The sequence below is a fragment of the Folsomia candida genome, unplaced genomic scaffold (genome assembly GCF_002217175.1).
Source record: "Folsomia candida strain VU population unplaced genomic scaffold, ASM221717v1 Fcan01_Sc062, whole genome shotgun sequence".
NCBI lineage: Eukaryota > Metazoa > Arthropoda > Collembola > Entomobryomorpha > Isotomidae > Folsomia > Folsomia candida.
In genome coordinates, this window is record NW_019091254.1 from 207,790 (window position 1) to 219,544 (window position 11,755).

An 11,755-nucleotide genomic window follows, 5' to 3' on the forward strand; every position below is an offset into this window, starting at 1 on the left:
ACTGTAAATCTCAGTTTCACTCAAATGTTTGTGAGCCAATTTGCTGGATGAATTGGTAAAAGTTGTGATGTGGCAAATTTACACTTGGCCAATTTGTTGCTTAACTTTTGGAGATTCATAAATAGGTAAAACTTATCGTGAGATGGACTTGCAGTTTTGTGCACTTTGTGAAATTGATGGATTTTGTGCATTTTTTTCAATTCGGGTTGACTAAACGTCGAAATAAATAATTTAGATCATGTTTGTTGGCGAATGATAATTTTAGATCATTTTCACCAAAGCCACAAATTGAGCCTTATTAGTGCGACATATTAACGCCAAGGCAGGATGACGTCCGTGTTTCGAATGTCCAACCACCTCTCTCCCAGCCAGGCGACATTGCCGAGAACTCGGGATGGAAAATTGTCCGCGTCTGGACGCCACATTTCCCACAAGCCCTGACAAAGTATTGGGGGTATTCAATAAAATTTCACATAAAAAAAGTTCGCAAAAAATTCACTTGCGAACTTGACGGACGGCAATTCGGCATTGAAACGGGCAAACCGGCAAAAAGGCATGAATTTTTTCCCAAAAAGGCGCCTTTTTGCATACTCTGGTTGCATCATGTTGAGCAGATAAAATTTTAGCAATGGGACTGCGAAAAATCCCTAAATCCTTATAAACTTACAAACGTTTACGAAATTTTACAAATATTTCGAAGGTAACTTAGCTCACAAATGTTTGTAAACTTGCTCAGATTAAGGAAGTCTCTTTACTTTATAAATGTTTGTAAAATGATTTTACGGGTTAAAAATAACTTGATGAATGGTGTCAACTTGCAAAATTACATGGTTTAACTTACCACGTCGACATGACACATGACCGTTTTTCTTGCTGCTCTATACTGCCAGATGACATTTAGTGGGAGGTCGTAATCTATGAAGACAAAGTCCCCTCCCGTTTCAACAAAGGTGGTCACGCCGAGGAGATAATCGAACGAGTAAGGGCCACGACCTGGTCTATGGGGAATAATGAGAAGGAGGATTATTCTCAAAATTAATGAAGAAAATTCACGCAGTCATTGGTAACTTTATAAAATTCGTAAATTTTACAAAATGAGTAAAACGACGCCCTTAACCTGAACAAGTTATACAAAAAACTTTAAGCTAATTTTCCTCAGAAATATTTGTAAAAGTTTGTAAGATACTGAATTTTACAAAGTTATCTAGTGAATTGCTTCAGTGTCTGCATTTGATGAAATATATTTCATGAAATGAAATTTAATGAAAGAATAATTTTTTAATTTAATAAGTTTGGAGTTATTTTTTTAAGAATTAGAAGAGTCTTGACGCCAAAAAAAGTTTTTCAATTAGTTATTGAAAATCGATATATTTAAGATAAAGGGTCCATGCAGTCTAGATTAGAAATTTACAAAGTTGTTACGTGAACTACTACAATAAAATTTGATTCATACATAATTACTGTGCGGAAAGTACATACTTGAATGTCGTCGTAGGTGCTGGCGTCGTTGTAGATATATCTTCTGCAGGACTCTATTACATTTTTGAATTACTATTACATTTACTATTACATTTTTGAATTTAAAAAAATAGACACAAAATTACAAAGAAATTTCAAAAATTTCAAAATTTTGAAAAGATATGTTTTTGTAAAACCTAACCTCACAAATATACCGAAGTATAATCGAGTCATCCTGCGACATCCACGAGGTGACTGACTCACATAATTCAGGGCTAACCTCCTCCTCGCATTACTCGAGTCGGGCTGCCCCACCCCCCAATTTGTATACGCGGCAAAATCCGCCCCCTGATTTCCCGTCCAGTACCACTCCTGCCCCACGCCTGTTGCCGAACCGCTCGTCCAATACCGTCCCACCATGGCGCCACGGGAATCAAGCCATTCCGAAATCCAATCCGACTCCACTTGCGTCTCGATATTGAGCAGGGTCCCATTTGCGCCCAGGATGGCGAGACAATCCTGCGCCGCGATGACCCACACGGTCGCGACGGAGCTTGCGTAGTAGTTTGATGCTCCGGGAGCAGTGGCAGGGTGAAAGTAGCCATTTTTTGCAAGGGTGGTCGTGGTAGTTTTGCATGTGCGAATTATCAGTAGCAGGAATAGCACTATTGCAAATTTTGGGGAGGAAATTTGTCTCATTTTTGGACAGGGTGTGTTTTGTTGTAGGTGTATTGAGAGGGTGACTACTACTGGGCTTGGGAAAGGATAAGGAGGATTAATTTATATGACCATACAATCGGGATGTTTGCAGATAAGGTTTGATTTGTGGGTTATCAATCAAAGTAATAATGCATAACGTGGACAATTGCATTGATTAAACATACATTCATAATGTTATTTATGAACAAATTGTAAGGAATACACTTTAATTGGGATGTAAATACACTGCTAAAAATCTGGTAGAACAACGGATATACTCTGTGCTGGTATTGATTTGGTAATAACTTCTTACCGGATTGGTAGTAGTTTGTTTCTTAGTGATAAGTTTTCATTATGACAACATTACTACACGGTAATTCCAGTTATTACCGTTATATTTTTTTCAGAATGTGTATCTGTCTCGAACTAAGTTTGTATTGGTTTCCACGCCAAAGTAAATTTTGCAAAAAATTTAATCACTGATTTGTCCATAGGTAAACACGTCGGTTTTACAAAATAATATTAATTACAATTTTATTTCAATTCATGCAACTCTTTACATTCTCGTGTTACATTTTCCACTTTTGATTAAAATTGTTTTACAAAATTTACGAAATGTATTAAGTTACTAATGACTGCGTGAATTGTCTCACTATGTGTTGTACAAGTTTGAATCCAGTAGATAAAAGTTCATCAAGCACATAAAGTTATGTAAAAATTGGTAAAAATCTGAAATCTATAAAAGTTGGGTCAACGCTCAAAGTTGTTTGTTTGGTAACAAAATCGTCACTTCTTTTAAATATATCTGCATAATTTATACCGATTTGGTGGATTTTTGAAATTCATATTTCAAATTCTGAACTAAACATTATTCCACTTGTTATGCATTAATGTAAAATAATTTTTGAAGCAAACATCAACCGAGTTTAACTTTACTAAAAAAGTAATTCGGTTACAACATTTCTGTACAATTTGTTTCGACGATATTCTAGCACAGAGGAATAAATTGCAGTTTTTACACTTTATTTACCTCTTTCATATTAGTGACATGAGACTAATTTATAAAAATTAAGATTGTTAATAAAAATTTGAAGTCTTTGAGCACAAATAAATTAAATTTTATGTGAGTAAAATTTTTGTTAAATTTAAATCAAATCAAAAATTGTGAAATTAATCGCTTCTACCATATTAACGAGGATATTTTGTTTTGTAATTTTGTAAGGAAATTCACGCAGTCATTGGTAACTTGGTAACTTTGTAAATTCGTAAGTTTTGTAGAATAATTTTACAACCTTCTACAAAATAAAAAGACGCCCTTGATCTGAGTAAGTTTACAAAAAAATTTGTAAACCAATTTTTCCTCGAAATATTCGTAAAATTTTGTAAAAGTTTGCAAATTTACGGAATTTTACAATGTTACCAAAAACTGTGTGAATTGTTTTTTTTATAAAATTGGTATAGATCAAAGTCGATAGTTTGTTTTGAACTCGGACTTTCATGAAAAGTTTTGTTAGATGGAATAATTTGTAGTCAAAATTACGTTTTTTTTGTATTCTAGTCATTGTTTTAGCTTTGGTGAAACTGGGATTGAAATTGAAACTGAACTTGGTAGATTTCAAAAACATTTAATTTTGGGAAATATTCGATTAAACGTAGAGACGATTTTGTCGGTGGAATTTATTAGCCTAAAAAAATCAACAAAACGGATGACAAATTGAGAAAAATAAGTTTTGCTTTTGAATTGACTCTAAAAATTAAAGGTGGTAAAAGAAGTGTGATTTTTAAAAAAGCAATAGTTATTTATTACAATTTTGATTTCAACATACAAGTTTTTATATTTTCAATTTGCAACGCTGCTTAAAATAAATTTATTAAACCTATAAATGTTACAAAGTTACAACTGACTGCTTGAATTGCCTCTTGAATTGCCTCTTGATTTATTTATTGTAACAGTTTTTGTCGTAATGCAATATATCAAACTTCGTCAGGCACACTATGAAAAGTTTCGAAAAATTCTTGAAAATCTAGGAAATTTATGAAATTAAATTTACGAAACGAAATTTCTGCGTAAAATGCGTATCTGTTTTAAACTTACAGATATGTTGTTTGTTGTTTAACGCCGAACTATATTTTGTAAAGAAATAAATTTACAAATTAACTTAACTAGGTTCAAATTTGTTCTGCAGCGAATCAGGATTTTTTTAACAACTCAACAAAAAGTTGTAAAATGTTTTACGGGTAAAAATAACCAGGGTGTGCTACGGTAGCACTGCTACCCCGGGTTTTTGGGGTATTGATGGGTTTTGGGTAGCAAATATGAGCAATACCCACGGGTAGTCGGGGTTTTCAAATTTTATAAAGTATGATAACAGGGCTTTACTAACAATTCTATAGTGTAATAAATTATTTAATTTGAATTAATTAGCAGCTTTGTTGCGAAATTGCTGAAAAACCAGACTGTTTTCACAACTTATTACATGAGGTCGTCGTGATTCAGTGTGCCCCAAAACTCCAACTACCCCGATTACCCTGACTACCCGCAAAACCCAGGTAAAATCCCTGGGTATGGGTTTACAAAAGCAAAACCCCGGGGTTCTCCTTACCCTAGAAATAACTTAAAAATAATTATTGTCTCCAATCATCCTCTGACGAAACAAAAAAAATGTGAATCTTAAATTTTGCACAGTTGCATAAATTTATGCAACTTTAACTTGATAAAGTTATAAAAGTTGAGTGAATTTGACGTGAACTCTCAAAATTTTTGGTACATAGCAAAATCGTCACCGTATATATTTCTGTGTATTTTGGGTTGTTCAGGAAATTTTTCATCTTTGAAAAAAAATTTTTACCCACGCATTGCCACGAACTTTTCCCGTACATTCGAAGTTTGGATGATTTTAATTTTTAACTGCAATTTCCCACTTCTAAGACCTGCATCTCAATGTTATGGTGGTGGTTTTTTTAAAGCAATTATCTTCAGTTCACCCATGATAAAGATTTCATAGAAAAACATTAACAGGATCAATAATTACCTATAACTGATTTTGTCTCGAGCGGGGGCCGAAAAATGTATGTTACAAGATTAAATTTACTCCCTTTACGTCATCAGGCACATGACGTAAAGGGTTTAAATTGTAGGTGATTTATGTGATTTATCAAGTTATCTATGTACAAATTATTGAAAATCTACGAAATTTACGAAACGAAATTTGTACCTAAAATGTGCATGTCCCAAAATTATTTTGTTAGGGATTCACCGCCGAATGAAAATTTTGCGAAAAAATTAATTACTTATTTATCTTTAGGTCCACGGACGTTCTAGGGTTTTTTGTTAAGCTTCATCAAAATCGTTTAAGTTACAATTTTTTTTACGATTAGTAATAAACTTAAAAAACTCACATTTGCACAATTTTATAAACTCATACAACTTTAACTTGATTAGAGTACCTGTAAAATTAGTGAAACTAGTTTATTTGGTAACAAAATCGTTACCGAATGTATTTCCAATGGTGAATTTTGTGTCGATTTTCAAAGTTTATCTGTACGTTTTAAATTTTGAAGTAAATATTTCTTTCGTGTGTTATCTTTTTACTGATGACTTTTGATATATTTACTGTTGATTCTGCTGAGAGAGTTGGAATCCAGAATCCATCGCCGATTTACATGAAAATCATTCAATTTTTTTCCCAATTCCAAACATAAAATTGAATGATTTTCACGTTGAAATAAAATAAATTGGTATTAAATAATTATGCGAGTCAGCTCATTCGGGTAATGTAAATCGGCGATGGATTCCAACTCTCTCAGCAGAATCAACAGTATGTTTCAAATTTTTAATTAATAATTTTTCGCTTGTTACGCGTTTAGGCAAAATAATTTTTTAAACAAACATCGACCAAAATAAGTTTCCGTGAAATAGAAATTTGGGAAGTAATATTTCTGTATATTTCATTCCGACGGTATTATCATAAACATTCTGACAGAGAAATAAATTTCGGTTTTTATACTTTCTTTACAATTTAGATAACCATTAACGCCATGAAACTAATTTTAAAAAATTTAGCTTCGTAAGAAATTTTTGAAGGTAAAGTTTTCGTTTGAACTCAAATTCATAAAACTTGATTTAACAACTTGTAAGTAAAATTAGTAAGGGTATCGAATTAAAATTATTGTGTAACACCGAATGCATTTCCAATGGAGAATTTTATTTCGATTTTTGAGCTTTGTCTGTATATTTTACATTCTTTCAAGTATTTCTTCCGCTTGTTATGCTTTTAAACAAAATCTTTTTAAAACAAACATCAACAGAGCGTAATTTACTTAAAGAATAAATTTCTGCATATTTTTATCCCGACGGCACTCTCGAACATATCGTAATCTGACAGATGAGTACCATACGGTTTGTACACTCAGTTTTACCTTTTGCATAGTTATAACCCCACAAGATTAATTTATAAAAATTCACATTATTAACAAATATTTTAAGTTGAGTTGGTCCTTAAATATAATTTATTTAACTTTTCTGTATGCATAACAAAATTTTTGGGAAGCTAAACTCAATTAATATTTTGTTCCATTAAGTTTTCATATCCCTTCTATCCTATTAACGAGGACAATTTGTATTGTAATTTTAATGAAGCAATTAACGCAATTGCTGGTAAATTTATAAAATCCGTAAATTTTGTAAAATAATTTTATAAAAGGACGAGACGCCCTTGATTTGAGCAAGTTTACAAAAATTTGTAAGCTAATTTACGTCAGAAATATTTGATAATTTTGTAAACTGTACAGAATTTACGGGTTTTACAAAGTCATCCAGGCCTGTGTGAATTATCTGATTAAATTCCAGCCAAGAATTATAAATTGTAAGACTTAAATGCCAAGCTTAATACGTATGATGATTGAGTTATGCAAATATTTATTTAAAGATTCGAATTTTCACATGTATGAAGTTTACGGATTTTACAAAGTTACAAATGACTGCGTGAATTACTTTCATAATTTTGATTATTTTATCCAATTTAAAAAAATTACCAGAACAGCGACCAAGTCAAAATACGGGAGAAGACTGAACGCCTGCTGATGCGCATTTTTTAGTCCGGCCAGCATTCCCAGCACTTTAATTTCTTGCCCGATGTATATGAATATTGTACTCGAGTTGTTCCTCTTCGCTGATCGGGAATCCGGAATCTTCCAGCCAGGCGTTCATGTTGTCAAAAATGTTTGACTAAACATTCATTTTCGAAATTGGCCACTGTTCAGCCAATATTAATGGTCTGAAAGGTTTCCTGGCAGATTATTTCATAATATTTTTTTAAAAAGCCAAAAAAAAATTCTAATGAATTAGTATCGGCTGAATAGTATTTTGTTGGCAACTTTTTTCTCAATATTCATGTTGCTGTGCTAACATGCGAACGTATAATGAATACACCCAATAAGTTTCCTGAAAAAAATAAAACTTTGCAAATTTAAATATCAAAAAAATTTACTTTGGTAAAATCCGTGTATTTTGTAAAATAATTTAATATATTTGGACAAAGTGAAGAGACACCCCTAATCTGAGCAAGTTTACAAAAATTTGGGGATAATTTTCCTTTCAGAAATGTTTGTCAAATTTCATAAAAGTTTGTAATTTTACAGAATTTACGTATTTTACAAGGTTAACAAGTCCTACGTGAATTACTTCCTCATTAAATTATAAGACAAAGTTAAATGCCAAACTTAACATTTATTATATTTTAGTTCATTAAACATATTTTATTAGATTAGTATAACACTTGATGGTTAATTTTTCAAAATTTGAAACTTTGTTTCTCTTACTGCAGATACAAGTTAAAAAATTCTTTGGCATTGATTCTTTATCGTGATGACCACGATATATACAGCTAAATTTTTTTGGAGAACTTACTCAGAGAGTGTTTTTACGTTGAAGGTATGTAAAATTATTTTACAAAACTTCCGAATTTTACAAAGTTGCCAGGGACTGCCTAAATTGGCGTTGTTTTTGTTAAAGAGTGTATGGTAATTTTACAAAATTTACACAGTTTAAAAACATTAGAGTTAAGTTACAAATATTTCTATATTTCTGAGGAAAATTAGCTCACAAATTTTTGTAAACTTACTCAGATCAAGCACGCCTTTTAATTTTGTAAAAATATCTAAAATTGAGTTCATACAAATTGAGTTGATACAAATTACTGCATGAATTGTGTAAACTTTGGAAAATTACACGGTGTAATATTTCACATACCAGGTCGATATGACACATAACCGTTTTTCCTGCTGCTCTATACAGCCAGATGACATTTAGTGGGAGGTCATAATCTACATATGAAGACGAAGTCCCCTCCCGTTTCGACAAAGGTGGTCACTCCGAGGAGGTAATCCAACGAGTAACGCTACGTTTAAAGTTCAACTTTTAACTTTACTCTGACCTGAGCGTTCCCTTGCCATGCCGATGACTTTACCCATGTCAATTTTAAGTTCGGGCCAAAGTTCAATGACCTCGAACTTTCTCTTGACAAAACTTTGCTTTTCCTCCACAACTTGAAACATGTCCACTTTTCGAAGTTACATATTTTAATCTAGCAAAAATGGCTCCGTCTAAATTATTAAAATTACTAATTTTACGACAAATTTGTAAAAATCGACGCCGCCGTGAACGAACAATGTACATCCGGCAAATTTTTCGTAATCGAGCGGTGAATGGAGAGTCATTTCTTTTTGAGAACTGAAAACGGACCCAGAATATCATCATCGCTATTTCAGGTGACATTTTTCTACAAAACTATTGTTTTTAATAATATTACTCGAAATAGAATTCCAACTAAACTTATTTATAGGATGAGCAAAAATAATTTTGATGAAATTTTGAACACAATTAAACACGAGATTGATAAGAGAAGAAACCATGCTTTCCCAATTCCTCCAATAACGAGATTGGCGATGACTTTGAGGTGGTCCTATGCAATTAATATGCGTTTGTTTGTGTATTTAAATGTATGTATGAAATTTGACATCAGATATTTAGCAACAGGGAGTTCACAAATTTCACTTGGGCTCAATTACCGGATTTCACCTTCTTCCGTTTCACGAATTCTCCGCGAGACTCTTGCAGCAATTTCCGACAAAATGGGTATGCATATTATACATAAAATTCGAAATCAAAATATTTATTACAGACTGACCCAAAGAATATCTATGTAGGTTCACAATTCCTTCCGGTTCCAAATAAAGAAAAATTCTTATCCGTGGCGGAGGAGTTTGAAAACAAATGGCATTTTCCTCATGCATGTGGAAGTCTGGACGGGAAACATCAGGATCAAATCCCCAAAACGATCGGGATCAATGTGTTTCAACTACAAAAAATTCTACTCTAAAGTCTTGTTTGCTGCTGCGGACGCAAATTACCGATTTTTAATGGTTGATATTGGCCGGGAAGGGTCATCCTCGGATTCTGGGATTCTGGATACGTCACCCATCGACAAATTCATAGAAAACGCTTCGTCGTACCTTCTTCAACCAGCACGTTTATCAAACGGTGTTGAACTACCATACGTTTTCTTAGGAGATGAAGCATTTCAGTTGCAGCCTAATCTCATGAGACCCTTCCCAGGAAAGTACACTACGAAGGAATGCAGAATTTTTAATTATCGGCTATCCAGAGCTAGACTTGTCGTGGAAAACAGCTTTGGCATCTTATCGGCGCGGTGGAGGATTTTTCACTCCTGTATTGATGCAGATGAAGACTTGATTACACTAATCATTCACGCATCTGTGATTCTGCATAATTTTTTGATGGAAAAGTGCGACTGGAATGGAATTACTGCTGATCGCGACACGGCAGAAGGGTTAATTCCTGGGAATTGGAGAACTTCGACCCCCGAAGATTCAATTTCGAAGTGTGTCAAATCTTGGGAGCAATAACTTCAAAAAAGATGCGGCAGCAATTCGAGAAGCTTTTAAAGATTTCTTCATTTCCGAAGATGGTGCTATTTCATGGCAGGAGGGGCGTGCACTTAGAGGATATGAATAGATTTATATGTATTTCTGCTTATTATAGAATGAAAGTTGCTTGTAAAATGTTGTAATAACTTACGAGTTTTTTATAAAAGTAAACAACTTTTTGATTGAAATCTATGAGGACAACGTTAATTTGTGGAACATTTAAAGTATTTTAGAAATTAAGGCAAGTATAACTGCTCATATTCATGAACCAGCTCGTGAAGCTTTAGTTGCAATGTTGATGCCGCTTTAGAATTGGTAGTTGCTAATTTTCTCAATTTAGATGCCATAGCCAAACCAAATTGATCGTGCTCATCAGGCTTATGCTTCATTTCTTCTTCCTTCTAAAAGTCGTTCGTTCGTTCGTTCGTCTATCGTTCTAAAAGTTTCGCTTCAAATTCGCCAAGTGGTTTCCGCTTCTGTACAAAGTTAAATACGTCAATTTAATTACAAGTATTTATAATCAATGTTACAAATATCATTCTGGAATTGACGAATTATTCTTCCCGCAAACTTCTGATGGACTCGAACTGTCCCGTTGTTTTGAGTTTCAAACTCCTTCTCGGTGGAGGCAATCAAATCTTCAACGGTACCAAGAATCACGGAATCTGCCGGCTCAGTGTCAACGTCGATCACATCATGACATTTCTCGTCAACTACAGCTACGCTGCAAATTCTAACCCACAAATAAATACATAAATAAATAAATACCACCAACAAATATTTAAGACAGAACGTGGTAGAATTATACCGTTTACAGTCACCAGGCTTATCAGCACAAAATGACATCAACTCAGAATGTCGAAAATATGGTGCAGCTTTGGCACCACTGCCGGTGGGATTTTCCAATTTGCGAAGATACTTGCAGTGCTGGTTTTTCAAGTTGTTCCAAGTGTCCTTACATTTTTTTTCTGTTAGATATATTATCAATTTTAATTGTTTTTAATTTGTATAAAGAAATAGAATACAAAAAAAGTAATAATACCCGTATAGTCTGCGTCCTCCATCAATTCGCATATTTTTAGCTAGGCTAGGTCCTTTAATTTGACATTGCGATAGTCAACATGGCTTTTGTCGTAGATAACCGGACGTTGTTTAATAAGTCCAATTAATTTTTCTTCACGCAGAATATTTTTTGAGCAATTTTCGACATTTTCGTCAAACAACAATTTTTGTACCTTCAACTTTCCTCTCAGAAGTAGAACTGGATCCTACTTTGTAAAGTACCCGCAAAGTCGAGGAAAGGTCAGGGGAAAAGGAAACTTAAAATGTTCTTAAAAGCAAAGGCAAGGCAAAGGATTTATCCGGGGAATGCTTTTGCTTTTCATTTTTGACTTTAAACGCCAAAAGTGAAAGTTCGAGGGAAAAGGGAGCGTAAAAGTCACGGCAAATTTGAACTTAAAACGTAGCGTAAGGGCCACGACCAGGTCTAGGGAATAATGAGAAGGAGGATTATTCCCAAAATTAATAAAGCAATTGACGAAATCATTGGTAACTTTATAAAGTCCGCAACTTTTCCTAAAATAATTATACATATAAACCTTTACAAAATATATAGAGACGCCCTTGATCTGAGTAAGTTCACAAAAATTTG

General features: G+C 33.5%; 1 protein-coding gene across 1 annotated transcript; it reads left to right on the plus strand.

Moving 5' to 3' along the window:
• Positions 1-9,504: 9,504 nt before the first annotated feature.
• Positions 9,505-10,083, plus strand: LOC110862592. Its single transcript, XM_022111811.1, has one exon. The coding sequence runs from the start codon at positions 9,505-9,507 to the stop codon at positions 10,081-10,083; it is 579 nt and encodes a 192-aa protein (XP_021967503.1).
• The last annotated feature ends 1,672 nt before the right edge of the window (positions 10,084-11,755 follow it).

Coding starts and splice junctions, on each gene's coding strand:
- LOC110862592 (XM_022111811.1), top strand. CDS start 9,505: ATGTGTTTCAACTACAAAAAATTCTACTCTAAAGTCTTGTTTGCTGCT.